The sequence below is a fragment of the Canis lupus genome, chromosome 27, assembly GCF_003254725.2.
Source record: "Canis lupus dingo isolate Sandy chromosome 27, ASM325472v2, whole genome shotgun sequence".
Lineage (NCBI taxonomy): Eukaryota > Metazoa > Chordata > Mammalia > Carnivora > Canidae > Canis > Canis lupus.
The window spans coordinates 10364996-10392288 of NC_064269.1; the positions used below are offsets into that span (position 1 = coordinate 10364996).

The following is a 27293-nucleotide window of genomic DNA, read 5'->3' on the forward strand; positions in this document are numbered from 1 at the left end:
GCCCCTTTGCGCCTCCAAGCGCCTCCGCCGCGTGAGAAATTCCAGGTCCCGCGTCTCTTTTTATTTTTATTTTTTATTTCTTTCTTTTTTTAATTTTTATTTATTTATGATGGTCACACAGAGAGAGAGAGAGAGAGGCAGAGACACAGGCAGAGGGAGAAGCAGGCTCCATGCACCGGGGGCCCGACGTGGGATTCGATTCCGGGTCTCCAGGATCGCGCCCTGGGCCAAAAGCAGGCGCTAAACCGCTCCGCCACCCAGGGATCCCCCGCGTCTCTTTTTAAAATGGGAGCCTGCCCCTTTAAGGACGCCGCGCTCGGCGGCTGAAGTAGCTAGGACTTCCGGACATGCGCAGAGCGTTGTGCCCGGGATTCCTTAACCTGCAGCTGAGGTAGACCGGGTCGAGCTTCTCGCAGGATGTGGGGCTTCTGTGGGCGGGGGGCGAGGATGAGGGTCGTAGCGTTGGGACCCTGACTTTGTGCCCGCGAGAGGAAGGCGACTTGGGCTAGTATGGGCTTTGGGGCAGGGGGGGAAGGGGAGGGAGAAGCTGGAGGAGCGGCGGGCCGGGCGGGCCGGGCGGGGCCGGGGGGCTCCTGATGCGCGGGAAGGCCACACCGCGGCCGCCGGAAGCCCGGAGTTGTGCGAATCGGTGACCGAAAGCGCGTAGGAGTGAGTTCAGCCGAGCGCTGCTGTTTGAAGGACGAGCACCAGGGAGGAAGCTCTGCCTGCTGCGTTCCCAGCGTCTCCCCAGAATTTGCCGTCAGCCTGCGTTATCCCCCAGCCCGGGGCCAGCCCACCTGCCTCCTGTCCTCCTGCCCCTCCGCCTCGCTGTCCCGGCGGCAGCCGGCTGCTCAGCGTCACTGCGTCTTGGTGCCGGACTCCACGTGGGCGCCTTGGGCCGCTCTCACGAGGTGCTGGTCGTAAGCCCCTGAGCCTTGCGTTCTTCCCGAGGGGGTTCTACGTCACCCGCAGCTCAGGATGCCTTCCTGTCTTCTTCCTTTGCCTGCAGAAGGCCTGGGTCGTTTTCCTCACCGGGCGCATCCCTGCTCTTGACCACGTGGCTTTCCAACTCTTGGAAGATCTTCATCGCGTTCACCTGCTCAGGGCCGTCGTTCATCTTACTAAGACGTCTTTTTGGAGTGTGTGTGTCATTTTCCTGCTCAAACACCTCCAGTAGCTGTATATTGATCACCCAGCGGTTTCTTTCTTTTTTATTCAAAGCTTTTATTTATTTATTCATGAGAGACGCAGAGAGAGAGGCAGGCTCCGTGCCGGGAGCCCGAGGTGGGGCTCGATCCCGGGTCTCCAGGGTCACGCCCTGGGCCGAAGGCGGCGCTAAACTGCTGAGCCCCCCCTGGGCTGCCTACCCTCAGTGGTATCTAAGATCTTGGTAAGGCATTGACTGCCTGGCAGTTTGGCGCTAATCATAGCTGTATTTCCCGGAACTGTACTAAAAAAAAAAAATTTTCCCGATTGTTCTCGTATCTGGGCTGTTCAGTTTTTCCCTAAGACATTGCGTATTTTGTTTGTATGTTACTCATGATATGTCCTCTACCTTACTTCTATGTCTTGAATCGTTTTGTGGACTTAGATGGCCACTTTTTTTGTATTATACCTTCTCTGATTGTCGTAGGCAAAAGCGATCCCCCTTTCCCCCCCTTTTTACTCTCACAGCTCTTATTTTGTACTAGTTGTTTCATTTATTCAACAATCAGCATTGATTGTATGCTTAATATGTGCTTGACACTGTTCTATTTTTTTAAAGATTTTATTTTATTTTCTAAAGATTTTATTTATTTATTCATAAGAGACACAGAGAGAGAGGCAGAGACACAGGCAGAGGGAGAAGCAGGCTCCATGCAGGGAGCCCGACGTGGGACTCGGTCCCGGGTCTCCAGGATCATGCCCTGGGCTGAAGGCAGCGCTAAACCGCTGAGCCACCTGGGCTTCCCACTCCACACTGTTCTAAATGTGAGATAATCAGTGAATTAGGCAGACAAGGTACTTGCTCCCACAGAGCTAACATCCTAATTGGGAGAGATACATTATAAATAATAAAATTATTAGATAGAAGTACTGTGCAGGAAATTGAGGTTTGGGGAAAGAGTGCTTTGCCGGTTCCTTTACATTATTAGTCAGGGAAGACCTCTCTGGGGATGTGATTCGGGAATGACTAATTTAATCAGCAGGAACAATGAACATAAAGGAATTGAAGAAGGCCAGTGTAGTTGAAGTATAGTGGGTAATGGGGAAAGGGTACAAGATATATTTGGAAAATAGATAGAGTCCAGAATCTTACAAGTCTTTGGAAGCCAGGGTCAGTAATTTGGATATCATTATCAGTGTGATTAGAGGTTTTAAAGAGGACTGTGATATGGTTTGATTTACCTTACAAATAATCATTCTGGCCATATGGAGAATGGACAGTAGTGGACTAGTAGTAGAAGCAGGCTAGAGGCCTTCACAATGTATAAGAATTTCTGAAATGGAAGTTCAAAATGATGGAAGGACAGCAAGATTAATCAGAGAGCCAGATGTTTAAAGTGGACGTAATTTTTGGTGATGAGAAAATAAAGGTTGTGACTAAGATGAAGCGGAATTGGGTTGAGGTTGAGATAGGGAACTGAGGGGGGACTGTGGCGTTAAATAGATGGTGCATAGGGATGGACATGGAAGTCATGCTGGATAGGAAAACATTGAGGGAGGTGTTGAAATCTTCATCAGTGAATGAAGAGGAGTCCTCTACGGACCAAAGAGGATTGCAGCAGGTGGTAAAGCCTGATGGCATGAACTTCAAAGAATCTGGGATTTGGGGGAGGTAGAGGAAGGAGAAATGGTTTGGAGCAGTGGCAACTAGAAATTATTTACATCTTCTAGGTCCTAAATTAGGTGGGCATGAAAGGAAAAATAGCTTTCACTTGAGAGGACTACAGAAGCGGCAGCGTGGGGGAAATGGGTTCCAGTTATGGGAAGAAACTGAGGAGAGTGCAGGAAATGAAGGAATGATGGAAAATAAATCTATCCTTATGTAGTCTAGGAAATCATGATATAGGAGTTTTGCTGTGATTTCTATGTGGCATGACGCAGGGGGAGGTTCGCTAACTTGGCTCAGATTAGTAGATTACAGCGGTAGAAATAGGATGAAGGTCCAGATGATGATGAATTACTAGAGAGTGTGGTTAGTATGTGAGTAGTATGCGGTGCCTGGGCATTTTGTCTTTCATATAGCTCTATCTGGTATGGTAGCCATAGGCTGTGCAAAGAGTGAATAAAGACTTTTTTGAGGATTATTCTCTCATCTGCTTCAAGAGGATCTGCAGAGTTTTTTTCCTCTCTGATGCCAGTGGCATGGTTGGAATTTTCCTGTGCATCAACCTCAAAAGTTTGTATCTGTAAAAAGCTTGTAACTGGGTTTTCAAGAAGGTTTAAGGTTCAGGATTAATTTGAGACTATTTTGAAGCGGAATCAAATTGCAAGTTGTTATTTAGAATTTCATTTATCTATCAATTTGGGCTATTTCTTCCTGTCTTCTAGTTTCTTCTCTCATCTCTAACCCCTAATATATAAAACTCTAGCCACAAATGCCCTGGAATTAGCTGGGGATTTTCAGGGATGGGGTTTAGACAAATCATTAAATCCTGTGTTGTGGTCTCTTCTTTGTGGGCCTGCAAAGTGGTATTTTTAAAGTAAACTTGAAACTGACCCCTTTGAATCCTGGATAATAGATGGAAGCTTGGAATGGGTGAAGAGTGAAGTTGCAAATCATCGGTTACACCAGAAAAGATTGCCTGTTAATTCACCTTGGTATAGAAGAGTCAAAATACACATGATATCTAGAAATAAATTGTTAATGCCTTTTAAGGGGACCCAGGATTGAAAGGGAGAAAGAATAATAAATAAACCCTGCAAATATATTTCTTTGTTTTTCGTGACTTTTCTTTCTGGTAACTGACTGCCTCCTGTTTCTTTTGTAGGCATTGTTATTTAAGGATGGAAGAGGATACAGATTTTAGAATCAGGTTTAGTTCTTTGGGTTTCATTACTGATCACATTGGATTTCGTGGCACTATAAAAAGCTCACCAAGTGACTTCGTTGTTATAGAGATTGATGAGCAAGGACAGCTAGTTAATAAGAGCACCAGTGGCCTGATTAATAAAGTACTACCTGAGCCAAATAATTTTGCCAAAAAAACAAAACTTGATTTTCAAAATATATCCTGTCAAGAGGGCAGCAACCAAGAAGTCAATACTTTCACCAAGTGCTCTGATGATGACCAAAATCATCAGTCTGGTTCAGAAAAGGAAGATACTATCAATGATGGAACTTCCAAAGGTGAAGAAGAAAAAGTTCATGTTTTAGGCAACTTGTTAGATGAAAAAACTAATGACTTACTGACTCACTTTGCCTTTGACATAAAAGAGAAGTGGAATTCTAAGACTGAGCTCATTGGATCATCTCCTGAATTCTCATTAGGCAGGATCCTTGACAAGAACCAGAGAGCTATTTTGCATAGTGCTGTCAGGCAGAAATTCCCCTTTTTAATAACTGTAGGTAAAAACAGTGAGATTGTTGTAAAACCAAATCTTGAGTACAAGGAACTCTGTCACTTGGTATCTGAGGAAGAAGCACTTGACTTTTTTAAGTATTTGGATGCAAAGAAAGAAAATTCCAAATTTACCTTTAAACCCGACATGAACAAAGATCACAGAAAAGCTGTCCATCATTTTGTCAACAAAAAATTTGGAAACCTTGTGGAGACCAAATCTTTCCCTGAACTCAATTACAATGCTGCTAATCCAAACATAGCAATAACAGTAAGATTCCGGGAAAAGAAACACAAGCACAGGAAGAGGTCTCTTTTTGAATGCCAAGATCAAAAAGTTATATACACAGGTAATGTATTAGATCATTACCATTTTCTTTGATAAAGAGTTAAAATTGTGTGGAAGGTGAATAATTTCAGATGAATTAAATAGACTTAACCAGAGGGATATTGGAAAAAATATTTGGGTTTAGTTTTTAGTGGAAGATAAAGCTTTTCAAAGAGAGGCTCTTTGATTAATTAACGATCAAGCCTTTGAGAATTAACCTTATTGGTGAAAGTAGGTTAGCAGATGCTTATAGTTAACATAGTCACAAATATACACAGTTGAAGGAGTTATTTTGTGCTTACTAAGTTTTACTGGAGATAAATCTTGATTTATCTTCCATATTTTGGAAGTTATTTTAATTTTAATTAAAAATTAAGTACTCAGGTAAGTACAATATGTCTGCTGTGTTTGGGGAGAATCGTTATCTAAACAGTTGAACTTCACTGTCCAAGGTAGAGAGCTCCTTCCAAGGAGCTCCTTGCTTGTTCAATCAGTCTTGTAGAGAGTAGGTTCATAAGTTTTAACATGCGTTAAAATCACCAAAAGGTCTTGTTAAACAGATTACTAAGCCCTATTCTCAGAGTTTCTGAGAAAGTTTGGAGCAGGGCTTTCAAAAATTCCCAAGTGTTGCTTTTTCTATTCGGTCTGGGTATTTTGAAAGTTACATTTTGAAAGTCACTGCTTTAGCAGATATATTCAGTTCCTAGGACTGGATGGAACTGATGAAATCTTATTCTACAGGCTTGACTGACCAGGTTTAATTGGCCTATATCCTACATGAAGGATGGGTTTCATGTAGCCTTGTTTTATAGATACAGCAAAGCTCCCCCCCAACCCCCCCACCCCCCGGTTAAACACATTATTTTATTTATTTTTTAAGTTTTAAATACCAGTGCTCATCATGACAAGTGTACTCCTTAATCCCCATTGCCTTTTTCACCCATCCCCCCACTATCTTCCTCCCTGGTAATCAGCGATTTGTTCTCTATAGTCGAATCTCTTTCTTCGTTTGTCTCTCCTTTCTCCCCCCTTTCCTCATTTGTTTCTTAAATTCCGCATATGAGTGAAATCATATGCTATGTGTCTTTCTCTGAGTAACTTATTACACTTAGCATTAGTCAAGCACCATGCAGGTCATTGCAAATGGCAAGATTTTGTTCTTTATTACTGCTGAGTAATATTCCATTGTATGTATATACAACCTCTTCTTTATCCATTCATCCATCCATCAATGGATACTTGGGTTGCTTTCATAATTTGGCTATTGTAAATAATGCAGCTATAAACATAGAGGTGCATTATCCCTTTGAATTGGTATTTTTGTATTCTTTGGGTAAATACCCAGTAGTGAGATTGCTGGATCATAGGTAGTTTTATTTTTAATGCTTTGAGGAATCTCCATACTGTTTTCCACAGTGGCAGCACCAACAGTACAAGACAGTTCCTTTTTCTCCACATCTTTGCCAATACCTGTTGTTTCTTGTGTTGTTGATTGTAGCTATTTTGACAGGTTTGAGGTGATATTGTAGTTTCGATTTTTATTTCCCTTATAATAAGTGATGGTGAGTATCTTTCATCCTTTCATGTGTCTGTTGGCCAGCTGTATATCTTCTTTTTTTTCCTCCCATAGACTCCATATCCAGCATGGAGCCCAGGGCAGGGCTTAAACTCATAACTGAGATTAAGGCCTGAGCTAAGATTAAGAGTTGGATGCTTAATTGAGCAACCCAAGTGCCCATCTGTATGTCTCCTTTGGAGAAACATCTGTTCATGTCTTCTGCATGCTATTGAATTAGGTTATTTGTTTTTTGGGTGTTGAGTTATATCAGTTCTTTAGGGACTTGGATACTAACCCCTTATTAGGTACATCATTTGCAAATATCTTCTCCCATTCCATAGGTTGTCTTTTAGTTTTGTTGATTTTTTCCTTTGTTGTGCAGAAGCTTTTTATTATGATGTAGTGCCAGTAGTTTATTTTTGCTTTTGTTTCCCTTACCTCAGGATACCTATCTAGAAAAAAAGTAGGCTCCTGCAGGGAGCCTGATGGTGGACTTAATCCCAGGACCCCAGGATCACGACCTGAGTCAAAGGCAGATGCTCAACCATTGAGCCACGTAGGTGCCCCCAGATAAATCTGTTTTGAAGGAAAAACAAAAGTAGCTTTACATGTGGAAGGGAGAATTGCTGATAAGTGATTTGCAGTTATAGATTTTTATACTACTTGAAATTCTAACAGTAGTAATTTGAATTAATGAACAATTGTGGAAACTTCTTATGTATTAGTTTAAATTAGTTTTACAAAAACTCTGAATAATTGGTGGAATATATTAAGGGGAGGAATTGATGGTTCACAAGAGAATAGTATGAAAAGATGGGGTTATCTATGAGTCCAAGAACAAAGAAAAAGGTAAAGTGTACCTATCCCAGATTTTGCAAAGGCCAACCTTTTGTAAGAACAAAAATAACTCCTATATAAAAACTCTTAATAAATTAGCCTATCTTAAAAAATAGAACACTTTAAAAAAACTTTTTATTTTTAGTTAGTAGTTATTTTATTTTTAGTTTAGTTATAAAGTATATATAACATAAGTTACCATATTAACCACTCTTAAGTGTACAGTTCAATGGTGTTAAGTACATGCACATTGTTATACATCCATTACCATCATCCATCACCAGAACTTTTTTATCTTCCCAAATTGAAACTATATTCTCCTCCTCCCAGCCACTGTGACCACCATCCTACTTTCTGTCTCTATAAATTTGAGTACTCTAGGTATCTCATATAAGTAGAATCATAAAATATTTGCCAATTTGTGATTGACACATATCACTTAACTGAAGATCTTAAAGATTCACCTATGTTATAAGTGTGTTAGAATTTCCTGGGTCCTTTATTTTTTTTATTTTTTAATATTTTATTTATTTATTCATGCGCCACAGAGAGAGAGAGAGAGGCAGAGACACAGGCAGAGGGAGAAGCAGGCTACATGCAGGGAGCCTGATGTGGGACTCCATCCCGAGTCTCCAGGATCACATCCTGGGCTGAAGGCGGCGCTAAACCACTGAGCCACCCGGGCTGCCCTCCTGGGTCCTTTAAAGACTGAGTAATATTGTGCTTCTGGATAAATGAATATTTATCCATTCATCTGCCAGTGACATGAGTTGTTTCTATCTTTTGGCTATTGTGAATAGTGCTGCTAAGAACATGGCTGTAAAAAATATCTGTTCAATTCCCTATTTTCAGTTCTTGTGGGTATATATCCAGAAGTGAAATTGCTGGGTCATATGGTAATCATATATTTAATTTTTGAGACAGCACTATGACCATTTTCCTAGAATACTTTTTTGCAGAAGAAATTATGTGAAAGATTTAAACATCTAATGACGTTTTTAAGAATTGGATTTTTCAGTTCTAGAAATTTCATTTAGTTCTTTCTTAGGTCTTCAACTTACTATATTCATGTTTTCCTATAATCTTTGAGCCTATTTTTAATGGGTCTTTTTTTTTTTTAAAGATTATATTTATTTATTCATGAGAGAGAGAGAGAGGCAGAGACACAGGCAGGGGGAGAACCAGGCTCCATGCAGGAAGCCCGAAGTGGGACCCGATCCCGGGACCCCAGAGTCACGCCCTGGGCCGAAGGCAGGCACTAAACCGCTGAGCCACCCAGGGATCCCCCTTAATGGGTCTTTAAGAAATGTTTTTCTGCTAATTCTGTCTCTCATTTTTGGATGTGTTTTTAGTTAATGACTTCTTTTGGGTTATGAGTCATATTTTCCTGCTTCTTTGTATGGTTAGTAATATATTTTGGAGGTCAAACTTTGTGAGTGTTACCTTGTGGAGTGTCTGGATTATGTTGTCTTTTAAAGAGTGTTGAACTTTGCTTTAACGAGTAGTAATTTGCAGATCTATTTCAGGCTTCATTTTGAATTTTATTCAATGAATTTTATTTTATTTTATTTTTTTTATAGCATATACTATTATAGCATGATCCTTCTGTGGTTTCTACTGCAAGCCCTTACTATTAGATCTCTTCTCTCTAGCTGGTCTCCAGTTTTGTGTAATCTCAGGTTACAAATGCCTCATATTTCATTGTTCAACCTGGTGGAATGTGGTAGCCAGCATCCACGTGACCCCTGGTGATCCTTAACTACTGATATTCATGGCCTTTTGTAGTTCCCACCCACATTGAATCAGGGCCATCCTGTCTAAGTAATAGAATATGGCAGTGACAATGAGTGATTTCTGAGGTTAGATCATAAAAAGCATTTCGCTCTGATAGAACCAAGCCAACATAACTTGAAAACACCCAAGAAAGCCCTGTAGAGAGAAACTAAAGCTTTTCACCAATAGCTACTGATGTGAGTCAGCCACTCTGGACATATCCTCTAGCTTCAGCTGATGTTTGACTGCAACTTCATCGTAGACCTCAAGTCAGAACTATCCAGCTTCTGAATTTCTGACCTATGGGAATGGTGTGGGATAATATGTTAGTTTTCTTAGGTTGCTGTAATGAGATATCATACACTGGATTACTTAAACAATAGAAATTTATTTTCTCACAGTTCTGGAGACCAGAAGTCCAAGATCAAGGTGCCAGTAGAGTTGATGTTTGGTAAAGGTTGTCCCTTTGGCTTGTAGACAGCCATCTTCTCATTGTGTGCTCACATGACCTCTTTTTTGTGCACAGAGAAATTAAGAAAGAGGGAGGCAGCTCTCTTATAAGGACACTAATCCTATTGAATCAGGTCCCCACCCTCATGGCCTACTTTAATCTTAATTGCTTCCTTAGAGGTTGCACCTAAAAGTTAGCCACACTGGGACTAGTTCCTTGACATATGAATTCCAGGGAGTGGGGGAGTACAGATATTCAGTTTATAGCAAAAGTAAGTGCTTATTTTTTATAAAGAAGGGGTACTATAACTAAAAAAATTTGCAGGCAAAGTGTTGAAGACTTCTTTTCTACTGCTTATAGTAAAATTTTATTTAAAAAAATTTTTTTAAGATTTTATTTTATTTATTTTATTTTATTTATTTATGCCTGAGACACAGGCAGAGGGAGAAGCAGGCTCTCCCTGCAGGGACCCGATGTGGGATGTGATCCCAGGGCCCCGGGATCATGCCCTGAGCCAAAGGCAGAAGCTCAATCACTGAGCCACCCAGATGCCCCTGCTTATAGTAAAAATTTAAAGGAAAAACTACTAGATATAAAGGAGCCCGAACTCACAAGGCTCAGAAATAATTTTTTTTTCTAAAAAAAAAAAAAAAAAATCCCTACCTCTTCAGATGGCACATGATATTTAAATTAAGAAATGATTTCTGGGCAAAGAGAAAATCATAGCAAGGTGAGGATGTTTTCTAACAAGAAAATTTAGGGTGTGACTGTAAAATCCTTTCTTAAAATTTTTGTAGGATATTTAGCAGTGTCTCAGAAAATGGTTCAGACATGCAGAAGGCCCTCTGGGGACTTGAAGGGCATGACTTCCCTAGGTTAAACAGGAATTCCCCTAGGGATTTAGGGGTGTCCCCTCAGCACTTTCAGTAGAAGCTCTAAGTAGAAAAGAGCTCATCTTGACAAAATTTGAGTGTATCTTTGTCTAACAGAGTGAACTCACACAGTTTTTGAAAGTGTCAAAGACAGTAAAAAATAAAGAGGCCTTTGTACTGCCACACTTTTTTTTTTTTTTAAGATTTTATTTATTTATTAACGAGAGACATAGAAAGAGAGAGAGGAAGAGACACAGGCAGAGGGAGAAGTAGGCTCCATGCAGGGAGCCTGAAGTGGGACTTGATCCCAGGACTCTAGGATTATGCCCTGGGCTGAAGCCAGACGCTCAACCGTTGAGCCACCTGGGCTGCCCTACTGCCAAGCTTTTAAAGTCAGTAATTGGGCTGAGAAAACTACTCTGCCATAAACAGGTATCTTTTACAGAATAAGAAATTTCACTCAGAAGGCAGAACTGAGACCCAAAGGTGGACACTAGAGCCATAACAATTATTCCAAGATACTGGTAGTACTGAATTCTAATAAAAGAACAACCAACATATACCTGGCTGGATTCAGAACTGCTGTGTAGAGTAACTTCTAGGTATTTTCACTTTTCCTCCCAGTTTAAATAAGGAGCATATAACACTTACCTTGTGTGTGTTTCAAACATTGCAAGGTGTGTAAAAAGCAGATTTGTCTGTTCCTGTTGCAGTCCTTCATAGCCTTCATGTTAAGGGAAATCGTATTTGAGGATTTTAATCCAATATATACTTAAGAAGTTTTATCTATATCTGGACCTGATTTGGATGAAAAAATGCTAGAATTTGAGCTGTTTTTATAGTGTTAGCTTTAGGAACTTCAGGAAGGAATGAGTATATTTTGAATTTGGGATGTGTGTGTGTGGTGAAACTTAAAGTATTAGAGCCAGAAGACGGATCATTGTTCTCAACCCCAAGAAGGTTCTCAATGCTCTTCTCCTGGCGGTCCCACAAAGTGGCTTTTTGTGGCCAGTAGACTATGACAGATGGCAGATGGTGTATGGCTTCTCAGGTCAGGTCATAAAAAGTGTTCAACTTTTTGCCCATATTTCTTGGGTTGCTCAGTGTGGAGCAATCCGGCTACTGTACTGTGAGGCTATTCAGGCAGCCCATTGGAGAACTGAGGCCCAACCAGCAGCCAACACCCACTTGTCAGCCTTGTGAGTGAGTCCCCTTGGAAATGGATCCTTCAGCTCCTATCAGCCCCATCTAATTGTGACCTCATGAGAGAGCCTGAGCTCAAACAACCACATCAAGGTGCTCTTGGATTCCTGACCCACAGACACTGTGAGAGATAAGCAAACATTTTAAGACCCTAAAGTTTAGGGTGACTTGTTGTGCAATATTAGATAATTAGTATATAGTAATTAATCCTGGGCATGTGCAGATTACTAATAAGTGAAAACTGCTAGGGATCACCTATATAGGTTTCTGGAACTCTCTGTGATACTTAGATAGCTTCCTCTTATCTAGGACTCTGTCCTGTGAATTCCAGCCCACTCAGCCTTCCTGAACTCTAACCTCTACCCTTTTAATTCTGCATAGCCACTGTGTTCTACCTGGATTCCTCCTCCCTGTGCTGTGGTCTAGAAAGTATGCATAGGCAAAAAACCCCACAATATTTTAGGGCTCAATTCCTTTGTTTCCTTTTCTTTTTGAATCATAGTTCTTTGCTACCTTTTCTCTAGTGTCCAAAAACAGATATTTTCTATATTTTGTCTAGCTTTCTATCTGTTCACAGTAGGAGGTCAAATCTAGTACCAATTATTCCCACATGGCTAGAAGTGGAAATTGAATTTTAAAATTTAGCATAGTTGGTTTTCTTTTTAAGCACTTCACTTTTCCCAAGTAATCAATATGTTACAAATCTTATAAATTTAAAGTATAAATTTGGTGGTCTTTTAAGTTTTCCTGTGTGTTCCCATATTATTTACTAATTTAGTGAGATTTCAATAGAAAAAGACAAATTTAAATCAGTTAGACATTTATAATTAGAGTTAGGTGAGTCTCATTCTCTTAAATATTCCAATTATATAAAGACACAGATTCATTAACACAAATATTATGGATTTGGTCCTCCGAAATGTTCTAAGTTCTAAATCATCACAAATGAAAAAAAAAAAAAAAGTGCTTATGCACTAAAGCTAATCAGCTAACAAACGATATAATTTCAGACAATTTGGAGGTTCTTTCCTATGTGGCTGAGCTTGCTTAACAACTAGTAAGTGCCGTGCCCAGATTGTCAGGGGCAAATTTGACATCTCAAACCCTACTTATCAAACACATGAACTTTATTTTTATGTTTTTAATATTTATTTATTTATTTGACAGAGGGAGAGAGCACAAGCAGGGTGAGCAGCAGGGAGAGGGGAAAAGCAGACTCCCCACTGAGCACCTTGTGGAGTTCATTTATTTATTCATTGAGTAATTAATTGACTACTTACTGTGTGTTAGGCTGTGGGTGTAACAGTTGAGAAAACAAACATGATCCCTGCGTTAGGAACATTCAGTCTTGGGAACCTGGGAAGAATTTGAGGGAGAACTGCTGCTGCTGTTGGATCGACAAGAATGAATACAAGTAGGGCAAGTAAAATGGAAGGAACACATTTTAAATAGAGGGATTCAAATGACAAAGCTGGGAAGGGACAAAGCTGGGGAAGGCTTTAGTCCATCCAGGGATTGTGAGATGTCCTTTGGGTCATACAAGATATACGAATGGAGACTGAAAAGTGAGATTAGGGTCAGATAAAATGCCAAATTAAGGAATTTATATGTTCTTTCTGTAAGCCTTTTCAGAGCCAATTAGCATTTTTCAGTTGACAGCTGAAATCTAAGACATGGATTTTATATCTTGGTTAAAAAATACAGTAATAATTTGATTCATATTTATCTAGCCTATTAATGTAGTTGATGTAGTTGTTTGTGTGCATGTGTGTAATCTGGGATTTTTTTTTTTTAGCTTTTACCTTACGAAAAGAAAATCTGGAAATGTTTGAAGCGCTTGGATTTTTAGCTATCAAACTTGGTGTGATTCCTTCAGATTTCAGTTATGCAGGCCTTAAAGACAAGAAAGCCATCACTTATCAAGCAATGGTTGTTAGAAAAGTGTCTCCAGAGAGGTAATATAACATTACTTTATAAGGTAGAACTTTACTTTCTTATTGCATCAAAGAAATAAATGTGAGATTGAAAACTCAGAACACTAGGAGCATATTAACCTCACTATCAATAGTAATTTATTGGGGTAGCCCGGGTGGCTCAGCGGTTTAGTGCCGTCTTTGGCCTGGGGCCTGATCCTGGAGACCTGGGATCTAGTCCCACAATGGACTCCCTGCATGGAGCCTGCTTCTTCCTCTGCCTCTCTGCCTCTCTTTCTCTCTCTCTGTGTCTCTCATGAATAAATAAAATCTTTAAAAAAAATAGTAATTTATTGACTAAAGGCTAATGGAGCAGCACATTCTGCCTTCATAATATGATTATCTTCTAAATAGCATTATGTCTTGGGGCAGCCTAGGGGGGGCTCAGCGGTTTAGCACCACCTTCAGCCCAGGGCGTGATCCTGAAGTCCCGGGATTGAGTTCCACGTCGGGCTCCCTGCATGGAGCCTGCTTCTCCCTCTGCCTGTATCTCTGCCTCTCTCTCTCTGTGTGTCTCTCATGAATAAATAAAATCTTAAAAAAAAAAATAGCATTATGTCTTAAATTTTCATTGAAAATATAGGTAGTTTTAAGACAGAAACTTTGAGATTTGTGGCAGATTTTAGATGATTAAGTTGCTTCAGATCATAAAATAACTCTTAATATAATCCTATAATAATGGGTTTCTTAGTGCACATTTGTTGAAATAGCATTAACTTTTGAATTCCAAAAAACTTTTTAGTGTTCTGATATAAGTGGTTATCTAGCAACTGTCGTTTAAACCTTTTATTAATTTTTAAATGTAAGATTTAACAGAGTCTATATGATTTATCATTTATAGGTTGAAGAATATTGAAAAAGAAATTGAAAAGAAACGAATGAATGTGTTTAATATTCGATCTGTGGGTGATTCCCTTAGACTTGGTCAGCTCAAAGGAAATCACTTTGATATTATCATCAGAAATGTAAGAAACCAAATAAATGATTCTACAAACCTGAGAGAGAGAATTTTGGAGGCAATAGAAAATGTTAAGGTAAGAAAACTCAATTTTAAAATAGTGTTACAGGAAAATCTCATAGTTCTCTTTACATTAAGGCAAGAAGGGAAATTTCTTTTGCTTTTGCACCTTTCCTTTTTATGTGCATATGTCATTATTTTTAAAAAAATGATAATTGGAACAGTTTGGCTTATTTTTAATTTTCTTCTTAGTACATTTTTTTGTATTGAAAAACACAAAGCTTTAATGTAATTAAAAATATATAATGTATAGAGTTACCTGGAGTGTGGGGAGGGGAGCTATCTGTATAAGAAGAGAGGTGTTTTTTGTTGTTTTGTAGGTTTGGTTTTTTTAGCATGTGCTGTATAGAGTAGTATTTTAGGCAAAGGTATTAATTTTTTTGGAAATTTTGTTCTGCAGTTTTTTTCCAGAAACCTTTGGTAAATAGTTATATTACTTATTAGAATTATGCACAATCTTTTTTTCTTTTCAATCTAATTGAATTTTTTCAACATGTACAAATGGTAAATCATATGTATTTCATTGTCTTACAATAAAAACTATTTAGCATAAATATATGTGGCATTTGCCAGGCATCTAAGTATACCCTAGCCTTCAGTCTGATCATCTAGACTAGGGGTTAGCAAGCTTTCTCTGTAAAGAGCCAGATATTAATTTTTTTGGCTTTGTGGGCATATGGTCTCTGTTGCAGTCACTCTGCTGCCCTTGTGTGGATGTACCCATAGATCATACATAAATGAATGAGCAGGGTTGTGTTCCAGTAAAACTTTATTTATAAAAATAAGTGTTGGCCACATTTGACTTGTGGGCTGTTAGTAGTTTGGCAATCCCTGATCTAGACCCATAATCCTGGGATGCTTTTAGGCAATCTCAGTAGTCAGTCCCTACTCCCGAACCAATTAAATAAGAACATTTGGGAATACAGCTTTGGTTATTAGTATTTTTAAAAAAAAAAAACTCCCTAGGTGGGGCACCTGGGTGGCTCAGTGGTTTAGCATCTGCCTTTGCCTCAGGTTGGGGTCCTGGGATCGCATCCCACATCAGGCTCCCCAGAGGGAGCCTGCCTCATCCTCTGCTTATGTCTCTGCCTCTCTCTCTGTATCTCTCATGAATAAATAAATAAAAACCTAAAATAAATAAATACATACATACATACATACTCCCTAGGTGATTTTACTCTACAGCTAACACTGAGAAGCACTGATCTAAGTAAGATTCTGATCATGAAGACCTTTTTACACAATTTTATTCTTCTCCAAAGGAAAACAAACAAACAAAACTGTTTTTTAATCACTATTCTTCTTTCTAGTTAGGAAAATGACTTTCCAACTAAAGATTTTCTAAATTCACATTTACCTGTGTATATACACTCTTTGATTGTATATTCTTTATATGGTAGTTTTTCCTTTTGTTTCTAGACCTATCTAAAGTCCCCCCCCCCCCCAAAAAAAAACTGTTATTAAAATGATATCCCTTAAAAAAGGGAGAGAGTTTCTTTGAAATAGCATTTATTGCCTGTCTTTCATTTGAAACTTATGGGTATACAACTACCCATTATAAGGCCCCCATTAGGAATGATTTTAGCTTTAGCTGACTTTCCTTTAATTCTGAAAATAAGATGTCTTTGAAGTTTTGTTTTTAGAGGGTTATAACTTTGACTTCTAGAAACCTTTTGTTATATCCAGCCCTAAGTAATTTGAAGGGGTACTTAAAGTTCTCCTGGTTATTCTAGGGTATTATTTGATATTATTTACCCAAATTTGAAATAATAATTGTTAGGAGAAATACACATAAAGTGAGTGTGGAAGAGCCTTATCTTTCAAGAAACCATCTGGACCTAGTGTTTTCTTTGTGAGAGCGTGTTTATCCACGTTTAAGGTTGCAGAATAAATTACAATTCTCTACTCCTGGGGAAGTGATGCCATGCCATTGTCTTGGCCCAGGCCTTCAGAATCTGAGATAACTAAAAACTGAATTGTTATATATAAAGGAACCAAGACTTGCTGAGTTTGAAGCAAATTTACTTTAGCAAATTTTTTTTTTTTTATTGGTGTTTTTTTTTTTTTATTGGTGTACTTTAGCAAATTTATTTGTTATTCTTGGCATCTTCAGACAGCAGGAGCTTCTCAAAATCAGAAAGAGCTTCAGGGCAAAGATCAGATCCAGTCCTAGGTAAACACTTTATCCCACAACTCTGCTAGTTTAGCACTGAAAGTCTTGCATCCCACAGTACTCTTCAGTAATGAAATGGAAAGCTGATATGTTTTTAAAGCTATTTTGATGGTCTTATTTTCTAATTTTTAATTGTTTGGTTTTCTCCTTTCTATTCTTTAACTGTATAGCATTTCTTGGACCATTTGGCCCTTAAGTGTACATTGCTGATTATAGTATTCTTTTATTAAAGTCAATATGAAGAGAAAGACTTGATTACATATTCTGACACAGTAATTATATTTATTTGTTATACTCATTTTGGGCCCATGACAAAGAACCATAGACCGGGTGACTTAAATGTTGGAAATTTCTTAGAGTACTGGGGGCTGGAAGCCTGAGATCATGGTGCTAGTCTTATCTTCTTGTTGTATTCTTACATGGTGGAAAGAGTGAGCTAGCTCCATGATCTTTTCTTATAAAGGCACTAATTCCATTCATGAGAACTTTACCCTCATGACCTGATTACTTCCCAATGTCCTCACCTCCAAATACCATCACATTGGAGGTTAAGATTTCAATGTATGAATTTGCGGAGGAACACAGGCATGCAGTCCATAACAATATACTTTTTAAAAAAGATTTATTTATTTATTGGAGATCGAAAGAGAGAGAGAGAGCATGAGCTGAGGGGGCAGAGAGAGAGGGAGAAGCAAACTCCCCACTGAGCAGGGAGCCCCATGCAGGGCTGGATTCCAGGACCCTGGGATCATGACCTGAGCCAAATGCAGACACTTAACCGACTGAGCCACTCAGTTGCCCCACAATATACTTTTAATTAATTGGTTTTCTTGTATTTGTAGAATAAGGGGTTTGTAAATTATTACGGACCACAGAGATTTGGAATGGGAAGGAAAGTTCACACCGACCAGATTGGATTGGCTTTGCTGAAGAGTGAAATGGTATGAATTTAAAAAAACTATGATCTGATTTGTTTTGTCAGTTATACTTATTATATAACCCAACCCTTTGCTTTCTTAACCCAGCATATGAATGCATATAGACACACACATATAACATATACTATATTAACGAACATTTATTGAGCAGTTACTATATTTTAAGTATCACATTATAACAAAAAAAGCTGTATGTGATGTCCCTGTGTTTAATACTTGTTTGAGACTTTATAGAGAATTTGAACAGCCCTCACCAAATTCTTAATGACGGAATAGAGGATTTAGAGGAAACCTAACATCCTACAATTCCAGAAATATGACATCAAATTATATAAAATTCCTGTTTCTCATTACATTCAAACAAAATCTCTCCCCTTTTTTAAACCTTTTAAACCTCATGTTCTATGCTTCTCTTTTTTTTTTTTTTTTTTTTTTAACTTTGCTAGAGAATTATCAGTTGTTGCTGTGTAAGAGATTACTCCAAAACTGAGTGGCCTAGAATGACAAGCATTTCTTTTCTCACTCTTCCTGGGGGGTCACACATCTGGAAGCAGCCTAGCTGAGTGTTGGTGTGTCAGGGTCTCTCATGGTGTGTATTCACACTATCAGCCAGGGCTGTTATCTTTGGAGACTTGACTGGTAACAGAGGATCTGCTTGCAAGCACACTCCCATGGTTGTTGGCAGGAAGGTTTAGTTTTTACCATAGGGCTACTCATGGCATGATTTCCCCACGAGAGAGGAATCCAAGAGCACAGAAGAATGAGACAGAGACCACAACAAAAATCGCAGTGTCCTTTGTAATGGAATCTTGGAAGCGACATCTTTACTTCTGCTCTGTTCTACTTACTGGGCACACAGACCTACCCTGAGAAGTATCGGGGTGGCAGAGGTGGGGACTGTAATAGGTGCAAGTACCAGCCAGTGGAGGTCATTGGGAGCCAACTTAGAGGCTCGCCCACACCTGTATTTTCTTTCCTTTGAAGTATCATCCCCTTCCCAACCTTTACATTCTCTACATCTCAATTTAAATTCTCATCCCACTGCCAAGAAAAATTGAATTCTGCTTATCTTGTGACCTCAAACCTCTTGGGCTTCCCATCTTGGGTTTTATTATATTTTATTGTTATTGTTTGTTTAATCTTTTCCACTAAACAAACATCATGTCTCTCTTGCTCAGTACTCCATCCTTAGTACTCCGCACAGTGCCTAGCACATAACAGATGCTTAGTAATATTTATTTGGATGAATTAGCTTCTTAACATATATTTGAATGAATGAACGAATACTGTAAAATAAGGTTTAGTGTGATTTTAGGTTGAATGATCTATCTTAAGACCCTTTCTTACTCTGAAACATATACTTAGAAATCACAGTGCTAGAGACAGTATAATAATAATAATAATAATAATAATAAATACAGGACCTCATAGATACCATTAATAAAAGGAACATCTTAGAGTTTTTAAAAGAAAATATTAAAGTTAGTAATTAAAAAAAGATTTTGACAATTATTTGAAAGACCAAACAATTCCAAGACTTGAGAACAGGAATGAAATTAGTGGTTTGGGGGGATCCCTGGGTGGCTCAGCGGTTTGGTGCCTGCCTTCAGCCCAGGGCATGATCCTGGAGTCCCAGAATCGAGTCCCATGTCGGGCTCCCTGCATGGAGCCTGCTTCTCCCTCTGCCTGTGTCTCTGCCTCTCTCTCTCTATTATTTTATTTATAAATAAATACCCCCCCCCCCCAGGGCAGCCTGGGTGCCTCAGCGGTTTAGCACCTGCCTTCAGTCCAGGGTGTGATCCTGGAGTCCTGGGTTCAAGTCCCACATCAGGCTCCCTGCATGGAGCCTGCTTCTCCCTCTGCCTGTCTCTGCCTGTGTCCCTGTCTTTCTCTCTGTGTGTGTCTCTCATGAATAAATAAATAAAATCTCTAAATACATAAATAAACCCCCCCCCCAAAAAAAAATTAATGGTTTGCCATCCCTCTATGCTTGCTTCCTCCCCTGTTTTTGTTATATATGTTGGTCAAGTCTGAGTTTTATGTCATTATTACTTTACACTTGCATTCCTAGCTCCATGATAGAGGTAAAGAATGACAGAAGTAGAACTATGGATGATAGGGGGCGTTTATTCCAGCCCATAGTATTTTAAACCAATGTATAAAGTTGCTTTGTACAAATCTATTTCCAAATATAACACTATTTAATTTTTAAAAACTTGGAGATATAATTGCAGTGTCAGATATCATTTGTTAAGTGCCTATTTTATGATGCCAGATAATTTGTATCTTTTTTTAAAAAGTAAGTAATTTGTCATTTTCGTTTAATGTATGTTTGCTTGCTTGGTTTTTAAAGGTGAAGGCTGTAAAATTATTTCTTACACCAGAAGACTTGGATGATCCTGTGAATAGAGCAAAGAAATATTTTCTTCAAACTGGTATTTAAAAATTTCTTTATTCCATACATGGTCATGAAATACATAATACAGATGTTACATCAGCAGGAGGGCATTCATCACTGCATAAATGTGATAGGAAATAGATTATAATATATTATATATTTAATAATTTTATTACATACCCAAGACACTCAGTTTTGGCGAAATATCCAAGACTCTTGCTTGGGAGTAGGAATGAGGAGAGCAAGAGTATCTTAGTTTTTCTTGGTCTAAATCCTCAAGATAAGACTTTCAAATTCTAAACTGGTTACCAATAGAAGCATATACTACAACTATGGGAGACTTAAACTACATAGAAGTTTAATTGTTATATCTAATATTTTGTGCATCGTTTTTGGTTTAGTTGCCATTCAGCCCTGTCAGTTTGGGCACTTTAGCTCAATATGATGATTTAAATGCAGAATGCTTCCTGGGAAACACTTAAGGAAAGCGTTATGGGTGTGGGTTCTAGAGTCAGTCCTCATGGGTTTGACTTTCAAAATGACTTACATGTTTGTATCTATAGAGTTCTGAGAATATCATTTCCTATGGCAGTGATTCCTAAACTTTAGTGTTCATAAGAAACACCTAGTACATTACTAAAATGAGGATTCCTACCTAAAGAAGTGTCTTTGCAGTAGAGTTCGTTAATTTAAGTTTAAAAAGTATCCCATTTAGCAAGGCCTGTTAGCACACTTGAAGGATCTAAGGATCCAACCCTTTCTTACTCAAAAGATTGTGTAAATGTTCGTAATAGCTCTTTAAAAATATGTAGTCTCAGAGGTTTATTTAATGATTTTTTTGAGACATTCTCTGAATAATTGCAAGTTAATCTCCATTCTGAAGTAGGTATTACTAATGTGCTTTTTGCTACTTTTTTTTAAAGCAGGGAAAGTGAATGGAGAATGGACCATATGATTAATGATCTTTCTTAAGCAGACAAGCTCTTCAGGTGTAACTAGGTTTATACTTGGTACTAAACACCCTCTTCATATTCAAGTTTATAAGATAGCACAGTTCATTGCCTCTCATTAGAGGGCATACTAAAGGTCTTTATAACTGGCATTTAAATGAAGGTGGTTGACTCACTGACTTTCTCTTTATTTCAGAGGATGCAAAAGGCACACTTTCATTGATGCCTGAATTCAAAGTTCGAGAGAGAGCACTGTTGGAGTCATTGCATCGCTTTGGCATGACTGAGGAGGGTTGTATCCAGGCGTGGTTTTCTTTTCCCCATTCTATGCGCATATTCTACATTCATGCATATAGCAGCAAAATTTGGAATGAGGCAGTATCTTACAGACTTTCAACTTATGGATCAAGAGTAGTAGAGGGTGATTTGGTCTGTTTGGATGAAGATATTGATGATGAACACTTCCCAAGTAGTAAAGTAAGTATCATTTACTCAAAGTTGTCAAAGAATGGTTACCACACTAGGAATATTAATTTTCAGAAGCCTTTATTTCAGAAACAATTTAGAGCTAAATGTGCATTTTATTTTTTTATTTGTATTTGCTTATCTTCTGTTTCTGTGCTTTTAGCTAAGGCTTAACAAATGTCTGTAAATGGTAAAATAAAAATAGACACTAAGCAAAAGGTACAAAGATAGCAAACCTTCCTTTAAAGAAATGTCCTTTAAAGAACATTATAAAATCTTTAAAAACATGTTTTAAAAAATTACAGAAGTAATGCACAAAATAGTGCCATTAAATGTGAAAAATCAAAACTACATATGAAGCTGTCATCTTGTCACCACTCTTATTGTCTTTCCCTCTTCTGTGTTCAAGAAATCAATCTGTTTTTGTCCTGTGTCCTTCTAGACCTTTGTCTATGCTTTCCCATAAATATCCATAGAAGAGTATATTTTTATTCTATTAGCTAACACTGAGAAAAGAAAAAAAAAAGAGCTTAGAAACTCAGAACTTAAAATATGAAAAAGAAAGAATACAATTTTTGTAATAATGGTATATGGAGTATGTAATGGTGTGTGTATTTCTTTTATATAAATGTGATTTTGTATAATTGCAATTTCACAATTTGTTTTTTTCCTCTTAACAATGTCTTAGAGACATTTATATTAGTGAATTTATAATTTATAGTATAAAAGTTGATTCTTCATTTCCTCTCTGTCCAACTAGTACTTTTATCTTTGTGAGTTTGAACAATTTAAATAATGAAACTGAATTCCATAAGTCAAGTAAAGAAATTTATTTTATAATATAATACAAAAAGAACCAATTATAATATAAAAAGAACATTATCTCAAGTTAGTGTTACAAATATAAAAATGAAGGGATTTGAGTAGTGCTTTCATATATAACATTATAAAATCTTTGAATTTTAAATGAGAGAGGTATCTTAGAGATCCTCTTTTTTTAACTCTCATTTTAAAGAAACAAACATCAAGAACAGATTAAGTGATACATGTAGTAGAATTAAAAAGGCCCTAGCCTGAGTTGGTCTCCACTAGAGAAATCATGGAGTGTAGAAAAGGTGTCAGCATCTAGAGGGAGAACATGGCCCAGTTTTTAAAAAATGAAGAAAAATAGACTCAACTCTATATAAAAGAAGCTTTATCTAAATTAATCGTAGAAGTCTGGATGTATGAATTAAGCTTTTTGTTCATTTGGTTGGTTGATTTTGGTTTGGGATTTGGTTTTGGTTAAGTAATAGAGATCTATCTTGGACTAACTTAAGGAAAAGCAGACAGTAATTCATTGGCTCTCGTAACTGAGGCTGATTGATTCAGACACAGCTATATCCAGGGGTTAAGCAGTCTCCTAAATAACCTATCTCTTATTTTCTTCATCTTTCAACTCAATTTTCCTGTGTTAGAACCATTCTCAGTTTGACTTGTTCTTTCAGTGGCAAAATGATTATGAGCATCTCTAAGCTTATTTCTTACAATTTGTAGAGAAGATAATTTTTTTCCCCATGGAATAAAAGCCATGGAATTAAGTGTCTTGGGCTAGGAATGGCCTGGCTTGGGTCCCGTGTCCAAGCCCAAACCAATTATTGTGGCCTGGAGTATGTTCCAAAAGATCATTCCTGGAATCATCTCCCCTAAATCATGTTTGAAAACTGGAAGGGGAGCTTCCTGAAAATGAGGGTGCTACTATTAGAAAAGAGAGTAAAGGCTGAGCAAGCCAGAACAGCAGATGTCTGCTTCACTGTTTCATTGAATGGGTAGCTTATGAGTATTTAGATAAGAAAGTGATCGCTAAGAATGGTCATTTAACTGAGACAAAATCTGAAACTATAAAAAGAAATCTAGGAGCATTATAGGTTTTATTTTATAAATGAGTGGAAGAAGAGATGTCAGTGATTCCCTTTTGATAAATAGTGAAAAATCAGGTTTTTTTCACACATTCCAGAAAACATTCATTTAAATATTACCTGGGCTACACATTATTTAGTAAGTTAGTCATTCCTAATTCAGATTTTCAGAAGTTAAATGTTACTTTGATAAGACGTGGTAATAGTCTATGAAATTCATGTCTTACAAGACTTCTTGGTTCAAAGTAACATTTGCAAGGACAGTTTTGTGATAAGAACTGTATCTGTGTTTCTTTGGAGCTATAGAAGAAAGGAAAACATTTCTCCTTCATATCTTGCTAGGTTTCCGTCTATTAGAAAAAAAAAAAAGAAAGTCTTTATATATTTTAAGACCAATCATTTATACTCTATTAGTTAGCAATAAGAATAGAAAAAGCAGGACTTACAGGCCCAAAATGAAAAAGTCAAGTTTCTGATAAATAGTATATTGAGACATGTAATATTGTGCATCTGCAGTTAAAAGTTGTAGGCAACTAATATGATTCTTGGATTACTAGACTAACAGATACACCTTTATTTCAGGTCACTTGGTAGATTTTCAAATAATTTCTTTGTGAACAAGATGGAAAAATGTGTTAGACAATTAAAAAGTTAGGTGAATTCATAGTTGGGAAGGAGCCAAATACCAAAAGCATGTTTGTTAATGAAGAAGTCGATTGATATCAACCTAGTGGGAGTTCTCTAAACATGAAACATGATCTTCTGTACTTGACCATGTTTTTCAGTATTTTCATAATTTATATAAGTTACATTATTGTACATAGGCTTAGAGTTTGTGAAAGAGAGCTAGAAATGATGATGCAGAGAGATCCTCATCCCATGAATTTTGGTCAGATCACAGCTAAAGTTTTATATCCATTTCTGAGTCCACAACTAAAAGTGTACTTACAATAAAAAACATACAAACCCCAAAAGAAAAACGAAAGGGGAGGGGCAATAATTATTTATTAGAGAACTAGAGATTATTGCCCTCAAGTGCAGACTTGAAGGCAAAGCCAGCAGAGTTAGAGGACCCTGGACCCTATGTTATATGGTGAATGCTTTAGGAAGGGGGGGATGCTATTCATCTTTGTTTAATGATGACAGCAGCCTTTATACCTGAACTTTGATGTGCTCGAGAAATCAGAATGACTTATTCTATAGTGTCCTATAGCAACATTTCTCAGACTTAACATACACCTCTTTTTTCCCCCTGCTCTTATTACTGTTCTATAAAACACATTTTGAGAAACACTACTTCTCAGAAAGTATTATGATACTTGTTGGGGACAGAGGTGGAGTGGTTTCCCAGAGGCAGATTTTTATTTTTTAAAGATTTTATTTATTTATTCATGAGAGAGAGAGAGGCACAGACATAGGTAGAGCTCCTTGGGGAGCCGGATGCTTGATCCTGAGACTCTGGTATCACACCATGAGCCAAAGGCAGATGCTCAATCACTGAGCCACCCAGGCTTCCCCCAGAGGCAGATTTTTAATTCAGCATAACAATTTTGTAAGCTAGGAAAAGCTGTTGGTAACGAGGTAAAAGTATTGCCTCGGAATGTTAAGCTACCACCATTCTCTTTGTGTTTCAACTTCAGTTATTAATGGTTAAAGCAGGAAGTATCATTCTAATTTTTTATGTAGTCTAGAAACAAATTCTGAAAATAATCTTGTTGGGGGATATAATATTCAGCATAGGAGTCAAATTATACATAACAGGGAAAATTGAGGAAATGAATCATTCATATTTTTGTCATGTTTTTAAAATATAGGTTCATCTAGTAACTGAAGAAGAGGAGTCAGCTAGCACATATGCGATACATCAGGTAAATTTGTTAAAAAATTGGTATATCACTTAAATCTAAGTGTAGATACTATATCTGAAAGACAAAAGGTAGATATATCCCAAAGTCCTTTTCCCCACCTTTTTCTTTGCTTTTTTTTTTTTTTTTTAAGATTTTATTTATTTATTCATGAGAGACACAGAGAGAGGCAGAGACCTAGGCAGAGGGAGAAGCAGGCTCCTCACCTGGAGCCCGATGTGGGACTCGATCCTTGGACCCTAGGATCACGACATGAGCCAAAGGCAAAAGGTCAACCACTGAGCTACCCAGGCATCCCCCACCTTTTCCTTTTAACCACTTTTTAATTCAGGTACAATTCATATACAATAAAAATCACTCTTCTCAGTTTAAAGTTGTAAGAGTTTTGATAAACATATGCAGTCTTGTGACCAACACAAAAATCAAGATGAAGAACATTTCATCTCTCCCTGTGCCCCTTTTTAGCAAGCCCCAGCCCCTGAGTGGCTCATCCATTTACTACCCCTATAGTTTTGCCTTTGAAAGAATGTCAAATAAATGGAATCATACAGTATGTGGTCTTTTATGTCTGGCTTCTTTCAATTCGCATAATGAATTTGAAATCCATTCATGTCGTTTGCATTTGAATTTTTTACCTTGTTCTTTTTTCTGACTACCTTTTGGTTCAAGAAAAATGTCTAGAAATCATCAAAGGAGGAAAGCCCTGCAAACTGTAGTGTCTTTTTAGTAATGTTTATATCCTGAGACATAATGATATCTCAGTGATTTTCAGATATACCAGATCTCAGTGATATAATGACTGTATATTTTTCTGAAGGCACTTACTAGTGACTTTGGGCATGTTATTGATTCTTTCTGAGACTTAAAGAATCAAGACAGCACCAACCTCATAACCAACAAGTAATAGGATTGTCTCTACCTTTTATCTTGCTAGAGGAAGAAAACATTTTGCCCATTTGAAAATTGAAATACTTGTTTAAGTATCCCACATCATAAATCATCCTTAACCACTTTATATCAGTTTAATTTGTGAGGAATGGTATATGTTGATCAGGAAGGTCTAACATTTCTTTCATTGTATTTCATGTATTTTTTCCCCTTCTTCTGCACAGGTGGTTCTTCCAGTGCTTGGATACAACATTCAGTACCCAAAGAACAAAGTTGGGCAGTGGTACCAGGACACACTTAGCAGAGATGGACTACAGACGTGTAGGTTTAAAGTACCGACTCTAAAACTCAATGTTCCAGGATGCTATAGACAGATATTGAAACATCCCCATAATGTTTCATACCAACTAATGGAAGAACATGATACTGATGTCAAAACTGAAGGTTCCCACATTGATGAAACAACTTTATCTCTTCAGATCTCTTTCGATCTTGACGCTTCCTGTTACGCAACAGTGTGTCTGAGGGAGATAATGAAGCATGACTTTTAGAATCACTACCCTTGCTATAATCATATATATATGTGTCACTATTTAAAAGAAAGGGAGCTAAAATTTCTCGAGCACTTGCCACATGCTAGAAGCCTTACAATTGTTAGCTCCTGTAATTACAAAACATCCTGATGAAGTAGGAATTTTCAGATGTTCTAGAAGACATATAGCTAGTAAGCATCTGAACTTAAGACCCCAAAGCCTTTGTTCTTTCTATTATCTAATGTTTCAGTCATCTTTATTCTGTGCTACAAAATTTGTAATCTTCTTTTACTATTCAGGACAAATAATCCTACAAGATAACATGTAAGAAAAAAAAACATGTTTGGAATAATGTTTATATCCTCTAGCTCCTTGCTTAGAATGTAGAGGAAACTAGACTATGGTGAAAGCACATGGTTGGAGAGAAAGCGAAATGAAGCATTTTATTAATTATTATTGTCATTCTTTTCTGTTTTTGAAATTATTGATCAGAATAATTTCATGGAGGGAAATGTAATCCCTCTATTTATGATAGCTACCTGAGGGTAGTTTACCTCCTTTATGAGATAAATTATCTTCAGTGAAGATTGAAATAAAATTTTTTGTACAATTTATTTATCTCAACATA

The 27293-nt window shown here is 37.7% G+C and overlaps 1 protein-coding gene across 10 annotated transcripts; it reads left to right on the forward strand.

Moving 5' to 3' along the window:
• Positions 1 to 27293, forward strand: PUS7L (pseudouridine synthase 7 like). 10 transcript variants are annotated; one of them, XM_049102708.1, is made up of 10 exons: positions 91 to 391; positions 700 to 1390; positions 3975 to 4894; positions 13362 to 13521; positions 14381 to 14573; positions 17573 to 17671; positions 20022 to 20103; positions 21213 to 21493; positions 25194 to 25247; positions 26357 to 27293. In XM_049102708.1, exons 2-10 carry the CDS (start codon positions 1239 to 1241, stop codon positions 26681 to 26683), a joined length of 2268 nt encoding a protein of 755 aa, XP_048958665.1. In that variant the 5' UTR covers positions 91 to 391; positions 700 to 1238; the 3' UTR covers positions 26684 to 27293. The 10 variants fall into 10 exon arrangements, with proteins under 10 accessions (XP_048958666.1, XP_048958667.1, XP_048958665.1 ...); XM_049102707.1 differs by lacking the exon at positions 91 to 391 and having other exon boundaries at positions 557 to 911; positions 1010 to 1390; XM_035707261.2 differs by lacking the exon at positions 91 to 391 and having other exon boundaries at positions 602 to 911; positions 1010 to 1141.